This window comes from Neofelis nebulosa, chromosome 2, assembly GCF_028018385.1.
Source record: "Neofelis nebulosa isolate mNeoNeb1 chromosome 2, mNeoNeb1.pri, whole genome shotgun sequence".
In the NCBI taxonomy this organism is placed as follows: Eukaryota; Metazoa; Chordata; class Mammalia; order Carnivora; family Felidae; genus Neofelis; species Neofelis nebulosa.
Window position 1 is genome coordinate 212,683,568 of NC_080783.1, and position 24,262 is coordinate 212,707,829.

The 24,262-nt window shown below is 42.6% G+C and overlaps 1 protein-coding gene across 6 annotated transcripts in view; it reads right to left on the reverse strand.

The window, feature by feature from the left end:
- PRDM2 (PR/SET domain 2) overlaps positions 1 to 24,262 on the reverse strand; it is a 124,344-nt gene that overhangs the window by 94,233 nt on the left and 5,849 nt on the right. For 5 of the 6 annotated variants that reach the window (XM_058696311.1, XM_058696255.1, XM_058696277.1 and 2 more), the window contains exon 2: positions 15,193 to 15,266. The exons of the other annotated variant lie outside the window; for it this stretch is intronic. In XM_058696311.1, coding sequence (XP_058552294.1) covers positions 15,193 to 15,201 — 9 coding nt within the window. In that variant the 5' untranslated portion in view covers positions 15,202 to 15,266. The remainder of the gene's footprint in view (positions 1 to 15,192; positions 15,267 to 24,262) is intronic. 6 annotated transcript variants of the gene reach the window in all.

A 24,262-nucleotide genomic window follows, 5' to 3' on the forward strand; every position in this document is an offset into this window, starting at 1 on the left:
CAACGGCTCCTGAGGCAGGAATGGTCATTCCCACGGGAAATGTGTCACTGGAGTGTAATTTGGAGACCACGTGTGTTAACATTTCTGATACACCTGTGAACAGAAAGGACCTCAGCAGAACTGCCACAAGAAAAAAGATAAGACAAATTCCTATGCATTTATTTACCTGCTTTTGGTGAAGCCCTCCCTGCTTGTAAATTTGGGCTCTTTACCTAGTGGAGGAAAGCTGTTTTTCATATTTTAGTAGCCTTCACACTACAAGACTCAACTAAAATTTGCAGACTTCCAACCACACCAAGCCAACCCTGGCAGCCCCAGGACCTGGCTCTCACCTTTCCAGCTGCGATGGCTCCAGCTGGAAACTGCCTCTTCCCTTCCTTAGTTTACCTTCATAGTTCTTATCACAATTTTAAATAATTAGTTGTAAAATTATGTGTTTAACGTACCTCCTCTGATAAACTACAGTGAAGACAGATGGTATCTTTTTTTTTTTTTAACATTTATTTATTTTCGAGACAGAGAGAGACAGAGCATGAATGGGGGAGGGTCAGAGAGAGAGGGAGACACAGAATCCGAAGCAAGCTCCAGGCTCTGAGCTGTCAGCACAGAGCCCGACGCGGGGCTCGAACTCACGGACCGCGAGATCATGACCTGAGCCGAAGTCGGATGCTCAACCGACTGAGCCACCCAGGCGCCCCAGATGGTATCTATCTTATTTGATGTTGCGTTCCCAATGCTTAGCAGGGGACACAACATGTCATGTTTGTTGTCATTTAAATACCTGAATGAATACATAATTCTTGTAAACCAACTTAAAACTTTTTTAGAAAAAGGAGGGCTAGAAATAAATAAAATAGCTGGGTCATCTATCGGAAAGCATTTTTTCCCTGTGCCTGAATTTCTTGAATGTGAGGTAGGTATATTTCTGGGCCAACATAAGAATTCTTTTTTAGAAAATGTGATATATGCTTTCAATTCTTAGCACGCAATTTACAAGTAAACCTTTAGAACAAAAGACTATTTAAAAGAAAATTTCTCTCCCCCACCCATATATAAACTGGGATCTCATTTATACACACAAACATACATATACACATATATTTATACATGTGAACATCCTTAGAGTATTAGATGTAATATTATACTCTAAACAAGGTCATGTTGGTTCCTACACTGAAGATCACCATTTGATCCTGGGACTACTTCCCAGATCAATTTTTCTCTAAAAGAAATTGCAGCATCTACTCAATTTCTGAGTCCCTTCTACGGGCCAGGCAATGTTTTAAGCACCTCCTCTGCCTTAACAATGTGTCACTCTATGGAGGAAGACCGACAAAATCAACCAAGGATATACAATGCCTGGTACTTTCTGATGCTCTAAAGAAAAATTAGGCACAAGAGGAGGACACAGTGACGGAGATGGGTAGGGTGCTATTTTAAACAGACTGCTTCAAGAAGTAGAAGGGCATCATGTGACAGTATGGGGGGGCAAACACACCAGGACAGGTAATCGGCAAGGACCCTTGCTGACTCAAGAATAAGCTTGATATGATCACAGAACAGACAGGCAAAAAGACCAGCGAGTCCAGAGCAGAGAAGGTGAGGGAAAAGCAGCTGGAGCTGACGCGGGAGAGGTAGGTAGGGGTAACACCTTAGGAGAAATGGATCACCTGCTGAACTACACAGAATACGAGGAATAGAAGGTGACCAGCCAGAGACCAAACTGCAGGCGCTAGGAAGGACCCTTGCTCCCCCTTCTGGAGTGGCCAACCGCCCATCCTTGCCATCCCAGAATAAAGGCACGTTCCTGTTTCAAGGGTTTCTGGACACCGATCACTGTGGTAAGCACAGAGGACGTTACAAGGACTTCTCTACTTTCCTATTACGTAACAGGAAACAGAAGAGCTCGTTTACTTCACCGCTTGATGAAGTAAAGGCTCCAAACATGTATCAGTGAACTGATCTAGAACAGCATATGTTAAATTTAATGTGTTAAATTTAAGTTAACTTAATAAGCTTTGTTATTGATCTCATTAAATCAAGGTCTTGAACTTCCTAACTCAAACTCAAAAGAAGGCAGTCAGTATTCCTCCCCCTCCCCGACTCGTGGCCACAAGCAGCTCTCCTTCACTCAGTCCATCACTCAGTCATTAACAAACACTTCCTGAGAGCCCGCTCCAGGCTGGCCCTGCGCTGAGCAGTGAAGGTACGATGGTTCACAAAGCTGATCCGGGCCCTCTGCTCACAAAGTTTTCAGAGAACTGCTTTTTCCCTTCCCCTAATACCTAATACCTTTCCTTTGGCTCACGATGACTTCCCATGCTGGATGGTGGGGGAGCGTCAGGAGCGTGACTTTTACTCCCTCCTCTGGACCAAGCTCTGCGCTAAATGTTTTTCCTGCATTACCTCGCAATAATCACAGCTGACACCGATGGACGTTCAGGACGCCATTCGGATGCTACTGCAAGCTCGTTTAATCTTTTAACCAGCTCGTTCAATCTTTACACCGCCACTCTGGCTGTGGGCACCTTCATGACCCTCACTCTACAGATGAAACTGAGACCTGCCCACAGTCATGGCTAGTAGGTGGCAGAGGCAGGATTCAAACCCAGACAGTCAGGCTTCAGGGTCTGGGTTCTCAAATACTATGCTACAGAGCTGCCCTGTCAAGTAACTCTCCCAAGCTGCATGGTTTTGTTTTTTTTTTTTAATTTTTTTTTTAACGTTTATTTATTTTTGAGACAGAGAGAGACAGAGCGTGAACAGGGGAGGGGCAGAGAGAGAGGGAGACACAGAATCGGAAGCAGGCTCCGGGCTCTGAGCTGTCTGTCAGCACACAGCCCGACGCGGGGCTCAAACTCACGGACCGCGAGATCGTGACCTGAGCCGAAGTCGGCCGCTTAACCGACTGAGCCACCCAGGCGCCCCAAGCTGCGTGGTTTTAAAGTAGCAGAGCCAAGGGGCACCTGAGTGGCTCAGTCGGTTGAGCGTCAGACTCCTGATGTCGTGTCATGATCCCAGGGTCAAGGGATCGAGTCCTGCATCAGGCTCTGAGTTGTTGCGTGTGGAACCTGCTTAATTCTCTCTCTCCCTCTGCCCCTCTCCCTCTTACACTCTCTTTCTCTAAAATAAAAATTTTAAAAACACATAAAAAATAAAAATAAGAAAAATAAAGTAGCAGAGCCAAGATAAAGTCCAGACAGACTCCAGAGTGCACGTTCTAACCAAGCCAGCGGGGTATCTCACAGTCATTTAGGGCCACCTTTGGGGGGCCCACAGGGTCAGGGCTATTTCAACAATAGTCCTGGGATGTTACCTGCCTTTTTCATTCTCAGGCATGTAGAGGGGAGGTTTTCAGGGTTTATGACAAGTGATGATGTCATCATTCCACCGGCTAATGGATGTGTGATTGTCTAATCTCATGTTTTAAAAATTTCTGAACTATGAGTAAGGACTGTAGTCTAACCAACTCCTGAACTAGGTCTAGTTCCTGGTTTTGATACTGTAATAAAGTAAGATGTTACCACCGCGAAAAACTGAGTGAAGAAGAGTATAGGGCTCTGTACTATTTCTGCCACTTCCTGTGAAGCTATACTCCCTAAACATTGTTCAAAGAATTTTTGTTTCAAGGGGGCGCATTCGGTAGAGCTTGCTCATTCGGCAGAGCTTGGGGCTCTTGATCTTGGGGTCATGAGTTCAAGCCCCACAGTGGCTGCAGAGTTTACTTCACAAAAAAGAAAAAAAAATTGCTTCAATTTCTCACATGGTAAATATCCAAAGATCTAATGCACATAAACAAAAGCCTGATGATCGCTGCACGAAAGAGACCACCTCTGCTCTTCCGGCACCTCCCATCTCAGGACTGAGAAGCAGAGATCAGGAGAGATTCTGAGAGACTAACTAAACCAAGAAGAGGAAGGAGGGTGGGGTCCGCACATTCGCACCCTACCTCCCCAACTTCTCCACTACAAACTCGAGGGGCTGTTCCCTACAGGCAAGGGGGGGGGGTCCGTTTTAAGGGTTTCACTCTGAATCGCTAACGGAGAACAAGCAAAGCATACCAGAACAACCTGGGATAAATAGCTTCAAAGGCAATTAAAGGCAATCAGTTATTGTCCATGGCCCTTCGGGGCTCCTGCCCGGGTGGGATAGAAAAGCAGAAGAGAGTTCCTACCCCTTACTTTAAGCACCTGCCTGGTTGGGCCAGGACCTATCAAGGCAGGAAGGTGTCATTTTGCCTGCAGGGCTCTGGGCCTCTGCCCTGCCCTAAGGAAGCCAGTCCCCACTGTCCTACCAAGCAGGATTTCCCCTAAGGCTCCATTACCACACGCCCCACCTCTCCCCACCTCCCCCAGCACTTTGCACTTTGTAAGCACTTACTGGCTGGCTGGTTTAATGGCCTCTCCACCAGAGGCAGGTTTAAGCTGCAGACCCAGGGGGCAGGTTCCGTTTCACTCACCGCTGCACCCGGCGCCTGGCACAGGATGCCGAGCCCCGAGCAGTGGTTGCTGTCAACAAACAAGTACCTGGCAGTCAAGTGCAGGAGGTCTGTGTGCACAGAGATGGCTGTGAGGGTGTACAGACTCAACTGGCCACGGAGTCCAGGGGAGTGGATGGGATCAGAGAAGAGAGACAAGCAAGGACAAAGCCCTCAGGATGTCACTATCTAAGAGCGGGAGGTAAGACCAGGCACGATGTCACCGTGGCAGAAGGGGCATCAAGAACATGATGTCAGAAAGGCTGGGGAAAAGGTTCCATGAAGGGGGAGAAGTCAACAGTCGAATCTGCTGGTGAGCTTGCAGTATGTGTGGTATCTGATCGTTCTCCACTTCCCACCGGTGTAGTCACCCTTCAGCCTGAAATAACACAGCAATCCCCTCATCCTGCGAAGGGCAGACGAGCACCGCGCGTGCCAGCACTGCGCTACCGAGGAAAGCAGCAGCGAAGACAGATGGGTTCTGCCCACCTGACCGGGTATTCCACTGGGACCAGTGAAATAAAGAGTGTGATGGGGCGCCTGGGTGGCTCAGTCGGTTAAGCGGCCGACTTCGGCTCAGGTCATGATCTCACGGTTCGTGAGTTCGAGCCCTGCGTTGGGCTCTGGGCTGACAGCTCAGGGCCTGGAGCCTGCTTCGGATTCTGCGTCTCCCTCTCTCTCTACTCCTTCCCTGCTCACACTCTGTCTCTCTCTTTCAAAAATAAATAAAGACTTTTAAAAAAAATTTTTTTTTTTTTTAAAAAAGAGTGTGATAAACAGATAAGGAGGGGGCACTGTCCTCGTCAGGGCAGCTGCGTGCAGGGGGACATCTTAGAGAAGATCAGAAACACACAGACACTTGGACCTGAAAGATGGGAATGGCCACGTGTTAAGGATCGAGCATTCCAGGGAAACGTACTAAGGGGACAAAGGGCTTGGCACGTTCAGGAATAAAATGAGACCACCGTGGCCAGGTCACAGCGAGCCAGGGAGAAAGCAGAGGCGGCTGCCGCCAGAACCTCCAGAACCTTGAAGGTCAGGGTAGAGAGAGACTGGAGCTCATTTAGAGAGCAGCAGGACACAACTAGAAGGTCTTGGGCAGGGGAGTGACATGACGTGATGAGAAGGTCTTCTGGCTTCCAGTCTGTTCCCTATTCAACTTCTCTAAACCCTCTGCCTTCTTGATTAATCATCCTATAAAGCATCCGGTTCAGAATTCTTTTTTTTTTTTTTTTAACTTTCTAAATAAACCAGTGGTTACTTTACTGGTTGTAGAGTCTCTCGAGGTTGAAGAGAAGCAAAGTAAATTAGACCTAAGAGCTCTTCTCAACCTGACATGCCCCTGAAGGAGGGTTCTGCCGCCTCCTAGTGAGTCTGTTACTGCTGAGACTGAGCTGCCAAATTTCAAACCACCTTCATCCAAGGCAGCAAACCAAGGAGCAACAGCCTTTCAAGTCAGGTGGGAGTTTGCTTGGTCTAGCCACAGCCTTAAAAAAAAAAAAAAAGAAAGAAAGAAAAGAAAAAGAAAAAGAAAAATTCTATTGGAAGAAATCACAGAAAAATCTCGATTTTACTCTCAAAGTTCCTCCCTAGTCCCTACAGGCACCACTCTCTGGAGGTCCTCCTACTCCTTGGCGTCTTTCACAGATCAGGCTTTCAGCCAACAGGGCCCCCAGACCACTGATCCTTCTGGCCCTCAATTCTTCTGACCAGTCAATACCTTCTATATCCTTCCAGGTCAAGTTCAAATCCATTCATCCATGAAGACATTCCAAACAACTCACCATAATTGCCTGCTTTTCTAATTTCCTATATGCTCAGGTTTATGTTGTATGAATACAGTACTCAAGACATACAGAGAATGGTCCCACAGAGAGAGAGACCATCAGCCAAGCAGTGGTCAATGAGGGGGTTTCTGTGAAAATCCAAAGTAATGACTTGGCCTGAAGTAAAGCACTAACAGTGCTTAGAAAGTATGTTACAGGGCAGAATCAGCACTTGCTTACGAGCTGAAAATAATGGTGATGATGATACCTACAGTGTTTCCTACATGCCAGGCGCTGGCCTTGACGTTTATGAACTCATTTACTCTTGACCACAACCACATGGGGTGGTCACCACTATTATCTCTATTTAACAGGTAGGTAAGCAAATACCAAGAGGTCAAGTGACTTGCCCAAGGTCACACAGATGGAGTGGCTGTGAAGGACGAAAGTCCAATCCCTGTGGAGTCCTGTGAAGGACTGAGGGTGAAAGTGAGTCACCACACAGCAAAGTTGAGGAAGAGCAAAACAATCCTACAAAACCTTTTTCTTTGCCAAAGCATTAATATCAGAATAACAAAAAATGTAAACCTTCTTGCCAGAGTTCCTCCCACAGTTATATAAGAAAAATGTCATCCAAGTTGCTAATTCTTTTTCAAATTTCAGAAATAATCTAGTATTTTCATTCACAAAGACAATGTCCCAGATCTTATAAAAATTGCCAATTTATGGGGCGCCTGGGTGGCGCAGTCGGTTAAGCGTCCGACTTCAGCCAGGTCACGATCTCGCGGTCCGTGAGTTCGAGCCCCGCGTCAGGCTCTGGGCTGATGGCTCGGAGCCTGGAGCCTGTTTCCGATTCTGTGTCTCCCTCTCTGTCTGCCCCTCCCCCGTTCATGCTCTGTCTCTCTCTGTCCCAAAAATAAATAAAAAACGTTGAAAAAAAAATTTTTTAAAAAAAAAAAAATTGCCAATTTATCTAGTAGAATACATGATTCAAAATGAGATTTAAGTGCCATCATTATTAAACATGTTAATTTTCTAAACTATACATTCATTAATCTAAGTTTAAGTCATAACACATTAAGAATCAACTTACTTGGAAGTCTCCTTTTAAAAAGCCTGAAAAATCAAATTCGCATTTATAATTACTTATAAAAATCTAATTCTATATTAATAATATGCTACAACAGCAACAGTGGTTTCAACGTTTTATACCTCATTATGCATATATACCCAGGATTAGGAAAAAAGTGGGGAAGATAACCTAAAAGCAAAGATAGAAAGCCATTCAAGGCTTTACCAAATCTTTGGAAATACATCTATGAACAGATGTATTTGAATGGTCACATGGTCTGCTGCCCCCATAAAACGTCCTCTGTGAAAGGAATAAACTACCAATACCACCTACAACAACATGGATGAATCTCAAAAACACCACGCTGATCAAAAGGAGACAAACACAGGGGCGCCTGGGTAGCTCAGACGGTTGAGTGTCTGACTCTTGATTTCAGCTCAGGTCATGATCTCAGAGTTCATAGGATTGAGCCCCACTTCAGGCCCTGTACTGACAGTGCAGAGCCTGCATGGGATTCTCTCTGTCCCTCCCTTGCTCGTGCTCTAAGTAAATACATAAACATTAAAAAAAAGAAAAAAAAGGAGGGGGGACAAATACAAAAGGGCAAGTACTAATGATTCCACTCACATGAAATTCTAGAACAGGAAAAAACAATCCACAGGGACAGAAAGCCAATCAGTGCCTGCCTGGGGTAAGGACTGGGGGGGTGGGGAAGTGACACTAACTGCAGAGCAGCAGGAAAGAATTTTGGGGGTAATGGAAGTGTTCTGTACCTTGAGAGAACTGAGTGCAGGTATCTGGCAATCTTAAGACTTGCACACTTCAAACCGGTACATTTAAAAAAAAATTTTTTTTTAACGTTTATTTATTTTTGAGACAGAGAGAGACAGAGCATGAACGGGGGAGGGGCAGAGAGAGAGGGAGACACAGAATCGGAAGCAGGCTCCAGGCTCTGAGCCATCAGCCCAGAGCCTGACGTGGGGCTCAAACTCACGGACCGCGAGATCGTGACCTGAGTTGAAGTCGGACGCTTAACCAACTGAGCCACCCAGGTGCCCCCAGGTACATTTAAAAAAATGTTTAGGGGCACCTGGGTGGCTCAGTCAGTTAAGCATCCAAGTCTGGCTCAGGTCATGATCTCCTGGTTCGTGAGTTCGAGCCCCGCGTCGGGCTCTGTGCTGACAGCTCAGAGCCTGGAGCCTGCTTCGGATTCTGCGTCTCCCTCTCTCTGCCCCTCCCCTGTTGACACCCGTTCACTTGTGCTCTTGCTCTCTCTCCCTCTCTCTCTCAAAAATAAACATTATAAAAAATAAAAATTAAATTTTTTTAAACTTTATTGATTTACTTTGAGAGTGTGTGGGAAGAGCAGAGAGAGAAAGAGAATCTCAAGCAGGCTCTGCACTGCCAGTGCAGAGCCCAATGTGGGGCCTGAACTCACGAACCGTGAGATCATGACCTGAGCTGACATTAAGAGTCAGTTGCTTAACCAACTGAGCCACCCAGACGTCTCTCAAATGAGTGTATTTAATGCACACAAATGATACCTCAATGTTGGGCTTTTAAAGTAAAATAAGTAAATGAATTATACACTGTCCTCTTTAAATCATGTCCAAATGAAACTGTAATGGTCCCAGAAAACCAAAGATAAAAATACTGATGATGTAGTAAAAAAAAATTTTTTAATCAAAATTTTTTTCAAACCCAACTCAAGCATTCCTCTGCTCAAAACCCTCCAACGGTCTCCCATCTCCTTAGGCAAAGTCTACTCTGTTCTTTACAATGACCACAGAGCTGAGCCCACACCTCTCCTCCTTCATCTGCTCTGCTCCAAGCACACAGGTGCCCTAGAACCAGCCTGCTCTGCTCCCTAGCCAGCCCCCACCTCTTAGATACACATCCACTGGGATCAGGAAGGTAACTCCACTACATGGCGTTATATATATAGCATGGCATTGGCAGTGGCTGCTGTTACAGGAAGCTGCAAGTACGATCTGACAGACAATACGTACTAATGTTTTCATTTTTAAAAATATAAAAATAAGCAAGTTTTACTGGTATCTCATTTAAATTTGTATCAGTAACTAGGGGCACCTGGGTGGCTCAGTTGGCTAAGCGTCCGACTTTGGCTCAGGTCATGATCTCGCAGTTCATGGGTTAGAGCCCTGCATCGGGCTCTGTGCCGACAGCTCAGAGCCTGGATCCTGCTTCAGACTCTGTGTCTGCCTGTCTCTCTCTCTGCCCCTCTCCCACCCATACCCTGTCTCTCTCTGTCTCTCTCTCTCTCTCTCTCTCTCAAAAATAAATTTAAAAAAATTTTTAATAAAATAAATTTGTATCAAACTCTTTTTACATACTCTATCCGGAAAACGACCATAAATGATCATACCCGTTTTCATCAATTTAATTAAAGCACCTAGTTTCTTAAACATGAACTTTATTTTAAATTTTAATGTTTATTTATTTTTGAGAGAGAGAGACAGTATGAGCAGAGGAGCGGCAGAGAGAGAGGGAGACACAGAATCCGAAGCAGGCCCCAGGCTCTGAGCTGTCAGCACAGAGCCTGACAGGGGGCTCGAACCCACAAACCATGAGATCGTGACCTGAGACAAGTCAGATGTTCAACGGAGTGAGCCACCCAGGCGCCCCTTAAACATCAACGTAAACATCAACACTGGAGAGCAACAGCAGCGTCTGATAGAAGAGTTTAGACTAAACATGACTTGACATTGAGAATGTGTCATAGTATATCACACTAAGATACATGCTATTCTACAACAGGCTAATGATAAGCACCACAGTTCATTGTTGTCACCAGCAAAAGACATCCAAGAATTAGAGCGCTAATATTTCAAATTCTATGAACAAGTCTTCTTTGTTTAAACTTGCAAACAAGACTATTAGCTACTATTCTGGGAGCAAACAGTGAGGGGGAGAGAGGATGAAACAAGCTTCAGTTTACTGAAACAGCATTAAATCGTGTTTGGTTAAGGAATGAGCAGAAGAATACGACCACAATAACAATAAAGAGATGCGGACACCACACAAAACAACCTTCACACGGTCTCTGGAAAACAACAGTCGCCAAAGAGTTCTAAAACACACCAAAAAAGTGCCCTCTTTCAAAAAGCTGGCAGGCCCTTTAAACTGTCCGACTGAAGAAACTATCTTCAACTACGGCGTTAATCTCAATAGTGAACGAACATATTACTATACTCTTGCCCAATAAAGATAAAGGTGCTACTCTAAAAAATGGAAACCAGATCATGTCACTGTCCAGTCGCTTCCCACTGCACTTAGAGTAGAACATAAGCTTCTTCCTATGGCCCTTAAGGCTCTATAAATCTGACCCCAGCCTCTCCCCAACTCCATCTCGTCTCAGAGCCCCCCTGATGCCTGCCAAGCTCCAGGCCCTGGCCTGTTCTGTCTGTGTTTGAACCAGCAGGCTCATTCCCACCTCAGAGCCTTTGCACTCACTACTGACTCGCTCTACCTAGAATTTTCTTTCCCTGGATCTTCACATACCTGGTTCTTGGCTACCACTTGAGTCTGTTTTAACTGTTAGTCACCTCTTCAGAGCAGCCTTCTCTGACCATGTAATCCAAAGAAACTCCCTGCTGCCTCCATTCATCACTCTCTATCACACCGCCTTGTTTCGCCCTCCTCACGGCACTTTTCGCTATCTAAAATGGTCTCGTCTTCCGCTTTTCAACTCTCTCTGAGTAGGTAAGCAGCAGAGCAGAGCCCTGGCCTATCTAGTTCACTGTGAAACCCACAACACCCAGGGGTGCCGTCCAGTCCATCAACGGCAGGATGAATGAGGGAGCAAGTGAACACCCGGAACAGAGAAGAGAATGGAACCGGGGACTGCTTATCCCAGTGCTCAGGGTTGGATCTGCAGCATCCAGTGATTAAAAGCTTCTTTTGTTATTTCACTGTACAAAACTTTTATTTAAAGTCTGGAAGGCTAAGCTGCTAAAACTGTTTTGCTACTGGCAATAGCAGATCGGTCATCTGGATGTAGAAATGCTGCAGTCATAAGCTGCTTTGTTGATAGAAAGTTTCAAGCGTTAGTAACAACCTGAGTTACGCAAAGATTCAAAAAACAAAAAAAAACCACCTACGTGTGATTCAATAAATCAGAAATCAAGGCAGCTGCATTACCTCATTAGGGCTAAAACTTACACAATGCCCCGTGTCAATTAGATCTCAATAAAGCTGGGGAAACAAATCACCGAGGCTATACCCAAGGTGCCACAGTTCTCCCCTCTTCCCCGCAGGATTGTACTGCCCCCCAGCCAGCCCCTAATACCAGAGTTTTAAGTCAGATGTGGCCATATGACTAACTTTGGCTAATCAGATGTGAGTAGAAGTGATGTACATTGAGACAAAGCCTTCATCATCTCTGGTTCTTGAGCAACTCCAAAGGCAGATCCACACAGGATGTGTAGCAAGAACAAGAAATAAACAAGTGTTGTATTAAGCCCCTGAGATTTTGGAGCTGCTTTTTGTTAGCACAGCATAACAGAGCTTATCCTGACTAATAACGGCAGTATAAAATGGTGACCTAGAACCTTAGCTTTGGAATTTGACGAGTGACGGTGTGAATCAGAGCTCTATCACTTACTGTTTGAGTGGCCACGGGCAAACCACGGCCACCTCTCTGCGCTTTAACTGCCTTCGTCCATAAAATTGTTATACTACCTACACTTCATAGAGTGGATGCAAAGACTCAATTAGTGAGAAAGTACATATGCAATATTTACTGGAGTGCCTGGCCTGTTGGTTAAGCACTCAGTAGACAGGAAGTGGTATTAAACTCTAGCATACCTATTTTAAGCTACTATAAGCATATTCACATTATGGAACTTTGCTCACCTTTGATGTTGTATAAAGTAAAGCATTCTAAACTCTTTGTTCAACGAGAAAGTGATTTTTAAAGTTTTGGACGCTCCTAGATAAGTCTATGGGGGAAAAAAGAAAGAAAATAGTGGAACATGTCAAAAGTTAAATATTGGGATGGGTGTAGAATGTTAATGAAGTAAAGGACACCAGTGATTTTAAATGGGAGAGAAAAGAAACTGGGAGAAGGAAGTCGGGAAGCAGAATGGCTCTCCTCTTGTCTGCCAAGCAGCCTGGACTGAGTTGGAACAAAGGCTCACGGGCAACACGAGTGGAGTTCCGAGTTGGGAAGATAAGAGAAGGGCTAAGTGTTGAATGGAGAACAAACTGGAAGAGAAAGAAGGACAAAGAACATGTGGATCTGGAGGCTTTGTGCAGCCCAGGGCTAGGGTCAGAGAGAGAGCCTGGTGAGCTACCACACCAGGAACGACTTGGAACACACTGGTAAGACTGAGCAGTTCAGAATGTTGATCCAATAGTTAGTGTTTAATATACCGTGAGACTCTGGAGTCTGTGGTTTCTTCTAAAGGACTCATTTACAAACAGTATGGTCTGCTCACTCAGAGGATCCTTCAGTCCCTAAAACTCAACCAGCAAACACATGAATGAATGCTACAGTACTACTCTCTTTGAGACCATTCCCACTATAAGACATTGCTCTGACTGCTAAAGTTCATCTAAGCAAAGCTGCTTGGTACCTACAGGGAATAATCTCAGCGTAACATCACCATTAAGATTTTAATTAGAAGTCAAACTGGTTCAGGGGCGCCCGCCTGGCTCAGTTGGTGGAGCACGCAGCTCTTCATCTCAGGGTCACGAGTTCGAGCCCCACGCTTGGTACAGAGATTGCTTAAATAAATAAACTAAAAAGAAAAAGAAAAAAATCAATCTGATTCCAGTTAAAACTTTAATATCCGAATTTTTGTGTAGTTACTTCCAAGTTTCTCAAGCACTGATTGCTCACTTTCACCGGCTGAAAAGGGGAAAATAAATATAAGAGGGGAAAATATAAAATATCCCGAAACAATCCTTAACTTTTAAAAATTACTGAGACAACTGCTGAAAAACACTCAGAGATTTTATGCCATGACATAATAATCAGGTCTAAATATCATGCAACTGATACTCCTCAGATAGTGAAAATATAACTAAAGATGCTGAAAATTTTACTCCTAAAAAGTGGACAACTTTTATACTCCAAATGAAAGTTTCATTACTACCAGACCACGAAGATTACATCCAAATCAGAAATGTGCTAACCATTAGAAACATAAGAGGACACTTTTCCCCTGATATTTGGCATTTGGCATCAAAGGCAGTCTTCTGCAGATCTGATATTAAAACTTGTCAAAAACAAAATGAAACTGTAAAAGAGCCAAAAAAGAAATGGTTATTGCTACAACTCTTGTGAATGGCATGTGGACTTTCTCCACACACAAGGTCGCGTGATGTAAGGGGAGCCACAGAGTGAAAAGTATGAGGTGTCCAACAGGTCGAAACACGTTAGAAATAAAATATTAGTAGCCTGATATGGTGTAAGAATTAATGCGTTATTAAGCCTACCGGTAGAGCTGTAGCCACCTGAAAATAACTGGCTGCTGATTAGCAATACAACAAAAGCAATGTCAACATTTGGATTCCACTGTGGAAGCACTCGCAATCGTTCTAATCCAGAATCAAGACTCCTAACGACAGTTCCTAGGCAGGAGAAAAGCAAGTTCCTTTGGGTGACCAAGTTCACATATAGAATCAGTCTTAAGACAGAAAAAGAAATGAAATCTAGGACATATATGTGCACATAACTTTGAGGAACAATGACTAGGGCAATCCACTGTTCTCTTTTCCCCTCCCCCATCTGACCATTTCAAAACTAATTTGGCTTCAAAAGCATGTCAGTAAATCTGCAAGTTGTAAAATAATAGGAACCATGTGCCCCATGTGTTCGCCAGATTCATTTTTTATGATGTATGGTCCTCCGCATTAAAATAAACATATTTTTGATAAAGAAAAGTAATGAAACAAAATCAAAAGAATCCATTCCAAAAAAGTCACATCTCTCAATGCAACCCGGGACTGAACTTTACAAAATGCAGCCCACCCCAATAAAAGTGGGACTCCAGTTAGAAGCACCTGTGAATGATGAAAAGGTGTCCAAAATCTCAGATTGTGAGGGATACAAAATGTTTTCAGGTCTGGTAGTTTTAAGCTCAATACTACTAATTAGACTTCACATTTTCAAGTTTGTCTTTCATATTTTTTAAATGTTTATGAAGATCTCAAGAGGGTGTCTCTAACACCCATGAATTTCTGTTAACTACAAGTAAAATGATAATAAACCAGAAAATAAGAATCCTCGTTTAGAATACATTAAGTCCATATAACTGGTTTTACTTATCAGAACAGCCCTGAGGCTCCAGAAATCTCCACAGCAGAACTGTTTAATCCCCAGGTAGCTCCACACCCTCTTCCACTAAGAAACACATCTTACATTTCAATATCTGCCTTCTTGTTTGTATTCTATTAACAGGGTTTTCAAGGACAGAGTGCTTATAAAGTCTCCCACTTGATCAGTTTCAGCTTCTAAAAATAAATTTCAATCTTCCTTTTCAACCAATGGATAATTTACAAAATAAAAAAAAATAGTAAAAATGAAAGCTTAATAAGCTTCAAAAGAAAACCAAAAAATGAACACTACAACGTGGCAGGGGAAAGGTAAAAACAGAAAGTCTGAACTAAGGTCTCAAAGACTCTGTCCCCTGAGCAGGCTTCCTCAGAAAGGCCAAGCCACGCCCAGACAGAGCACAGGCCACTCCACGAACAAATGCACACTATGAAAGCAATGAGCTAGTTAATGGTCGGAAGAAACAGAAAAGAAAATCAGGGGAAAAATGAATGTGTGTGTTTTGGTCTTTCAAAAATCAAGAACTGGTCTAGCATCTAGGTAATGTATTTGTATAAATTCTTATTTTTAAACTCACCTGATTCATTTTCAATTCCTGTTGTGTTCTGAAAAGTTACACACAACAAAGAAACTTCTTTGATTACATGAGCCCTAAAAAGAAAAACAGACAATTGTAATATGTACCTGCCTACACATTTACAGTGATTTCAAACCACATACAGAACTGTAGAGTTTGCTCAAAGGGCTATTCATAAAGCAACTCCATGCCAGGTCAACTTCAATCTATGCTGAGAGCTTACTTTGCAGATTTATTATCTACAATAAAATAGATTTCTTACTAATCTTTACTAGGCCCTCATTGTACTCTACAATTGAAAGCAGACTCATTAGAATGACATCAAATTTTTGCTGTGAAATTGCATCATTCCTAAGAAGAAACAGATTAGCTCTGTTAATAGAAACACAAAGCACTGCTGAGTAATTTATTATGCAATGTAAATGTTTTTCTTTTACTTATATCAATACTGTGTCGAATGCAAACACCATTAGACCCTTTACATTATTTAGTGTTTCAAGTTCCTGAAGTACAGAGGTGAATTTACTAACATTTCCATGGGGAGTTCTCTTTGGGGAATAAAACAAAAACCGTGTAGTAAAATACAAATGTTTTCATAAAAACTGTTTGGAAAGAACTGCAATATTCCTTTACAATCTTTATGCGTATATTCACAGTACGCTAAAACGATACGACAAAACCATTTCTTGTAAATGCATGTGACATACTTGTTTCTAAATGACGATCTACGAAGACGTACCACGTCTTCCACGTCTGCCACGTACATCCTAGGAGGCACTGGAAGTCACTCACAATAAATGAGAGCCGTGCTGCTTTAAGTAGCGCTTCCACAGAAACGCTCTAAATGTTTCTGGCAGGTACAGGCACACATACCATCAGTCATAGGTCCATTTTTTTCATGAACTTGCTTTAATAAATTATCCTTCCTTCCTAGATCCACAAGACTCCACTCACATTGTAGAACTTTATGTTCTAATTGTTAATAAACCAAGGAACGTGGGACATTTTTCATCTCAGAATATGCTGCCTGCCCGCTATCATAAAAAACAGCGCTTTGACATTTTGTCCCAGTTCATTAATATGAAGATTTCGGGGTTTTATTTCCCCTTGAGCTACTTCACCACACTCACCTTGATCAGCTTTAACAATCAAAGGTACTGTATTTAAGTTAGGGCCTGGTCATCTGAACTAGTTTTTATTCACAAATGGCACAGGGAAATGTATTCTGTAACTTGCATCTTGTTAGAGAGCTCAGTCCTAGCCCGACCGATATAAACTCTTAATGAGGAAATACTCAGAGAATATGATCTCAGGTAAGTGGAGGTTAGCCCATGAGGTCCATTCCTTTAAATTTTAATATCGAGCATCTTTCTCATATATATTTACCATGTCTTTCTGTGGTATACATCTCCCATTGAACATAATCGATCCTTTTCTATGAGACTTGGAATCGTTATAAAGTTCAAAGTGTATTTGGGTGTCAAACGGTGATGAGGTTAGTGGCCCGAGGTGTGCGTCCCTCAACCCCCTCTGTCACCAATGCCTACTGAATGTCACACAGTCCACTAGGAGGGCCATGAGGGACACCCTGGCACCCAGAAGTGAATAAAATATCAGTGGTTTCACCTGCCCTCTTACGAAGCTTTTATGGATGGATTTCGTAACATCGGCCATAGGGAGCTCTCTTTAAGGAACCAAAAAAAAAAAAAAAAAAAAAGCAGTAAATGCCAGTACTGTAATGAAAGATCTTTTGGAAAGAGCTATGATGCTTTACCATTTCCTTCAGGTGGTCTTGTCCTTCCCATGAGAATCTTCGGTATCACCATCGTAACTATCACTTATGATGCTCCTCCAAAGACCAGCAGGCACTGTGCTATGGTCATGTAAATCAGTCCAGCTGATTTTTACAAAGATAAGTACTAGCACCCTCAACAAACAAGTTCAAGGAGGTTGGATAACTCAGCCATAACTGAGTCTCATAACTGGTTTCTAATATTGCTTCTTCTTAAAAAAATTGTTTACCTGTTTATTCTGGGGGGCAGGGGGGGGGGGGGAGAATCCCAAGCAGGCTCCGTTCTATAAGGACAGAGCACAACTTGGGGCTCAATCTCATGAACGATGAGATCACGACACGACCTGATATCAAGAGTTGGATGCTTAACCGACTGAGCCACCCAGGTGCCCTTCTGCTCTTGCTTCTTAACCACACTTCACCAACTTTTACTCCCATCTCACCGTAACTCCTACTATCTCTGTGTCAACCACTGTTTTCAGCAGTAAGCAGAAAATCCCTGCCTCTGGGGAAAGGGACCCGCAGACCCGCAACAAAAAAAAAAATCAGTAAAATGTGCAGTAGATGAGATAATGAAAGTGCTTTAGGGAAAAATGAAGAGGTGGTAGGGAGAAGGAGGTAGGAATTACCATCTCTGTCTCTATGCCTGTGAAACCAAGAGTAAGTATGGTCAGAAAAGGCCACTGTAAGAAAAGGACATCTGCATAAAAGCCGGAAGAAGAGCTATGGGCCAGGACGCTATGGGAACATGAAGTGAGAAACCCCATTCGGCAGCATGCCCATGCCCAGGTGTTTCAGGGAGGGCAAGGATGGAGACAGGGAAAGTGTAGGAGGGGATTCAGAAAGGCAGGGAAGGCAGATAAAGTATGGGTTTAGCAAGGTAAGCACTGTTCACCAGAATGGCTGGAGCTTTTCCATCCAGGGATAGAAAGCCGTTGGGAGGCTCAAGGTGGCCGACCTCATGTGACTTAGGTTTAAAAAGAGATTGTAAGGGAAGAGGGTGGAGGCAGGCAGATCTCTCAGGAGGCTAATGGCCCAATCTAGGCAAGAGATGATGCTGGCTTGGCCCGCACAGAAGAGATGTGAGAAGTAATCAGATCCTGGATATATTTTTAAAACAGAGCCCCCAAGATTTGCTGCCCCCGGAGATATCAGGTATGAAAGAAGAGGAAGTCAGGGATGACACCAAGATTTTTATCCTAAGGACAAGGAAGGCAGGAGCTGCCATTTTCTGTCATCGAAGGAGATGCTGCCTCCTCCTTGCCTTGCTTTCCATCTGCTTTTCCTTGCTTTTTTCCTCTTCACTTAACATTTTCTTCCTTTCCTTTCCCTCCCCTTTTGTAGTTGCTGGTTCACAGGCACAAATAACTGAGATACTATGGCCTCTAATCCCAAAGAACTCAAATACTTAAGTATTCAGAACGTTTCAGTCTTTCATTTGTTTCTCAATGAATCTCACTTTCTCTTAATAAAAAGTTACAACATAATTCAGGTTGCTAAATGATTAATAAGCTTCTCTCTGACTTTCCACACTATCTGTTCCTTCCTTGTCCTAATAGGAAGCCGCTCATCATTTCTTTCCAGAGAAAAGGATCGTAACATCTTTTTTTTTTTTTTTTTTAAGAGTTCACTTATATACATGCATGCTTGGACCCTCCTCTCCATCACTTCTAATCCCAATTGCCAAAAACCAGAGTCTCATTTTTTTTCTCTCATAACTCACGACATCGTCAATTATATATCTAAAATATTTTACGTGAAAAGCATTGCAAATCCGACACTGACTTCTCAAATGATACTTTAAAAATTAAATCTTTTACTAAATTACACTGAAAACAAGGGATGTTAAACACAAGAACTGAGAATTTGGCAGTGGCTCTCAATAGAAGACCATTGCATTTTGGACTGGGCAACTAATCCTTGTCTGTCCCTTCTATCATGGCCATGGCCTTGTCTGTCCCTTCTATCATGGCCATGGCCATGCCTGCACAATCAATGCCGGCAGTGCCTCTGACTGTTTTGAAAATCACAAACACCTACACACCCCAAATAACCTCCTAGCTGAGAACCTCTGAACTGTAATAATCATGTAACTAGCTGCAATATGACAATATGTTTAAAAGCAACTGCAGACTCTGAAAGTTGTTACTGAAGTAACTTTAGATTCCTCCAGCATGCAAAACCCCTGTGGAAGCGTCCTGGCAATCCTACATATTTTCATATTCAGTGCTGACTTCAACAGCATTATTTTCACATACCCACTTAACTAACACAGAATCTCAAGGTCAAAGTTTTATCATATGTACAAACTTGAACCAACAATCCTATCAGTGCAGTGGCAGAGAAAAATCTTTCCATCCCTATCACTGAAACTTACTAATTCTATCAAGTTAGGGGGAAAAAAAAATAGCTAAACAGTTAAGTGCCTCTGGTTTTCCAATGGTAAATATTGAAAATCTTAAAATCACGAGGATTTCTCCTACCCTGGCTTATGCCTTAGTTTCTTTTTTGGATTTCTGTACCTGACCAAACCTCCTTGAATTCCAGCTTGCTGACATTTATCAGATAAAGTACATGAGGCAGATACACAGACTAAGAGTATGGGAATCTTTATCATCAACTGTACTTTACTAATAGCATACATTCTTAGAAAAATAAGAGCTTGATCTTGATTTTACATATCCATGGCTTTAATAATATACACGTACTTAACTTTTCAAGGTATTGCTTCCAAATTCTAGGGCAAATCATCCTCACAAGTATTTAATTTAATATTATAGAGATGACTTGATCATACATGATCAGTATCAACGCAGCAACAATAAAATAATTAGGGTCTTTATTCCAACAATGGTCCCTTGAAGTGGCAAGACAACGTCAAGAACTGTAAGCTGCTGTCTTCTGACATGGAGGCCAGAGACCAGAAAAGGGAGAGATACGTGGGACACCCCCGTCCCTGGGTCAGACCAGCCCGGCAGCCCCACCGGGGCACACCACCATCACCCATCACCCATCCTCAGAGATAAGGCAGATTAAACTGAAGACAAACACAAAGTAACATGAATGCAACACACAGAACAGGTTAAACAGTCACATCTACCCTTTGTAGACCCGTCCATCTACAAAACTACATGAGAGGCAAAGTAAAAGCAACAGCAGATTCTTTACGATTAGTCTAAATCTGAGAAGGAACTGGGGAGAATTAGGAAGATAATTATTTGATTTGATTTGCATATTCACCTTTTAGTCACTGATGTTATTTTACAACTATTCTCTCGGGTCATTTTAGATCTTTTGGAGCTATCTGGAAAATAATTAATTAAATTTGCAACAAAGTCATTAATATTATTTTATAATTATTTTAAGTTATAAAAAAATGCATATTGTAACATCAAGACTCAGAAGAAACTAATTTTTAAGGCTCAGGAAGCAACATAGAGCTTATAGACAAATACTAAAAGAAAAATAAAAAGCCAGTCTGGTATATCAAAATGCAAAAGATCATAAATGCCCTAAAAATGTGGGCTAGATGCAAAGAAAAGTTTTAAAAATACCAATCTGTGGGGCGCCTGGGTGGCTCAGTCGGTTGAGCGTCCGACTTCGCTCGGGTCACGATCTCACGGTCCGTGAGTTTGAGCCCCGCATCGGGCTCTGTCCTGACAGCTCAGAGCCCGGAGCCCATTTCGGATTCTGTGTCTCCCTCTCTCTCTGACCCTCCCCCGTTTATGCTCTGTCTCTCTCTGTCTCAAAAATGAATAAAAGTTAAAAAAAAAAAATTTAAAAATACCAATTTGTGAAAGAAGTCTTAGAAAGTTTATGGCCTATATAAGATAAAAATATATATATATATATTCTAAACTAATCACAGCATAAAGTAGATCTTTCATGGTAAGTATCATTGTAGCAAATGCAGAGATGATTCAGCTTTTAGTGGAGTAGATTTACAGTGTTTAACACTGATTTTAGGTTACTCTGACCAGAAGATTCTTGAAATCCAGAAACTTCTAGAAAAAACAGTAAAAATATCTAAACTATGCCGACTTCTCAAAAGCAGTTTTCATTCATTTACAAACACAGCTGGCATATTTGACATTCAAAACTACCACTCCTAATTCCTAACAGAAGAATGGAATCACCAAGTTACAACCTATAAACTCTAGGTATCAATAACGAAAACAGTTGGCACTTATTCAGATTAAGCAAAAACACGTAATTCATAAATACTGAATCTGCCCAGGAATTTGTCAAACAACAAACACAATTTCACAAGAATAATCATCTAGAACATCTAGTTTCACACTAAAAAACATACTCCCAACTCCCCTCATAAAAGGCAGATTCTATTACCATATTAAATCAGCCAAAGTGAAAAATCAAACCAGATATGTTTATCATTTTAAGAATAAAGAGGTCACGTGCACCCGTTGTGTGCGTAAAGGGAAAGAGACCCAGAACACGGCAAAGATTCGGCCAGTGTGACCTCTTGCTTCTTGACACCCCAACCTCCCGCCTCTCTCCCCATCTAGAACGATTTCTACCCAAGGCAAAAAGGCAATCATGCAGCACACTATATCACACAGGAATTTCTCTGCCTGAAAAGTAAACGAGATTTGAATAGAACGCTCACAAATAAATCTGTACTTTCTCCTACTTCAATGAAGCGATTTCCCGAACGAGGCCTAGAACACTATGGACAAAAATACCCCAGGGCCTGATCTTCCAAATTCTTGGAGCAAGGTGTCCTGACACAAACCTAAACAGGGAAGCAGAGTGCAGCGAATCTACTCCTGGTGGGAGAATCTGATCCTGACAACATGGTTTCCACAAGAAGGAAGGGAAAAAACAGAAAGTCTGTCGTTCTGAATGGCTTCAGAGCTGCAGAAATCAATGAGAAAATGAGGTTGATTAGAGCTTTTGTTTGAAATATGTAAGTTAACACCACGGAAGAATGTTAAGAGATCTGTGGATGTGCGAGGAAAGTACTATAAAGCTGAATTTAGATTATGGCGCCCTGGGGGTTTTTTCCTCCCTTAGAATATCTCTACAGGAAAAAAAAAAAGAGACAGAGAGAGAGAGATTCAAGAAAACTTTTTCATAAAATATTGCCTCAAGCACCCATTAATGAAGAGCTAGCTTAGCTCTCATAAACGTATAGCAAATGCTGATTATCGCTTACGTGGTTTGTCATGGGCAGCTACTAACAAATGCTCTCCTTTCTTTTGATTACATTTATACACCCATGTCATCATATTACATCACAAATTTCAGGTTTTCTTTGCGTTTCTACAATAATACCCTCTAACCCCACAATTTTAAATACCCAGTTTCTCTATAGAAGTTAAAACATATTATGCCCACTTTAACATGTTCCTCTGATGTCCTTCCTCAAGGCACTAAAAACTAAAGAATCCCTGTCCATTTTCCCAGATGAACTAACTCCATCAATTTAAAATATGCTTGAATTGGGGCGCCTGGTGGCTCAGTCGGTTGAGCGGCCGACTTCGGCTCAGGTCACAATCTCGCGGTCCGTGAGTTCAAGCCCCGCGTTGGGCTCTGTGCTGACAGCTCAGAGCCTGAAGCCTGTTTCAGATTCTGTGTCTCCCTCTCTCTGACCCTCCCCCGTTCATGCTCTGTCTCTCTCTGTCTCAAAAATAAATAAACGTTAAAAAAAAAATTTTTTTTAATAAATAAATAAATAAAATAAAATAAAATATGCTTGAATTAAAAAGTTACTTTCCTTTCCTGATTTTCAAGGCTACCTGACAAGAAGTCTAGATGTAAAACTCCACCTGGGGAGACGGGTGGGTAAGAACACAAATGCCAGCCCTCAGCTCTGTAACACAGCTGGGCTCCCATCTCTCCTAGAAGTTCAGCTTAACCAAATGCTGGCTGTACATTCTGCCAAACAGCATTCAAACCAAAGCAGTTTCTATAAAGTGATACTTTTCTGATACTTCCCTATGTTAGACATGCAAAACTTTTAAGTTATTTTCAAAGGAAAATTAAGTCAATTCTTCCCTAACACTTAAATGTCAAGCTTCCAACTCAAACACAAAATTTCTAAAGCAAGATGCCACATGGTAGTTCATTTCACAATCCCTAAAATACAAGGACTCCTCAGTTGACCCCTTTGAGTCAATGTTTTTCCACTGTCATTGCCAATACAGATGTTACTTCTGTGATTAAACACTTAAAACTGAGGGATCTTCAGGAACCCTACAAAATACTTCTGAATTTCCTGGAAAACGGAAGCAACCTTCTGCAACACGATGCTCTGGTCCTGGCACTCAAGTATTCATTTTCTCACGCGAGGACTCTCTAAGCAAGCGAACAGAATCACCTTACAAGTGGCTGCTGACAGCTTTTCTGGTTTTTCCCACACAATAAAATATGTAGGAAAACTCATCTTCCACAAGCTACACAGAAATGACAAGGCTTCCTGAATTCATCAGCGAAGAACCTAAAGTAAAATTGCAAGTTATCCCAGACAGACTGACAACTTCCACCGTATCTTGCTAAGATCCCGGACACGCTTTATGTCACTACAAGATTCAAGGTCTTCTCCCAAGAGTTTCTTAAGGTATTTATTATTTGGGGAGGGAGTGACTCACTCCACTTTAAATAAAGGCTGAGGTTTAGGGTCTCTCCTCTAAATATGCAAGTTACTTCTGTTCTCAAGAGCGTTTTGAAAGAACAGCAACACCTACTGTCTGCAGGGCAATGTTTGTGAATTGCTCTGCAGTTTAAGTGGCTCTGGTACATACATAAGTTTTTACTTTTTCAGGGAAAGCAGGATTCCAAATAAATCATCTGTAGTTCTCGTTTCAAGGTAAAGATATGTAACTCCCCCGCTTATGATAGAAAGAATGAAAGCCTATCTCTTGGTACTACGAGCAGTGGTAAACCAAAGAGCGCGACTCACGCGAGACCGTGTGCAGAAAGCACTAACAGATTAAATGGGAGAGTTCCGGAGGGGTGTGAGTCCCAGGTTAAACGTAAATTTGACCCTGTGGGTCAGGCTCCCCAGATGTCGTGTGACGAGTTATTATCCCACCCATCCTCCCTCTGGACCCACTCCAAAAGCCCGGGAGGTCTTTAAGGAAAGATGCAAGAGGAATTAAAGGCAGAGCCCGTGAACACATGCACCTGGGAGACCAGGGCCAAGAGCCTGATTCCACGACTGTCTGTCAGGCAAGCAGCTTCCGCCACCTGGGGTGAGCAGCGTGGAGTCACCGGGAGTTTCTGACTGAGGAATGCTACAAACAAAACCACGTCTAA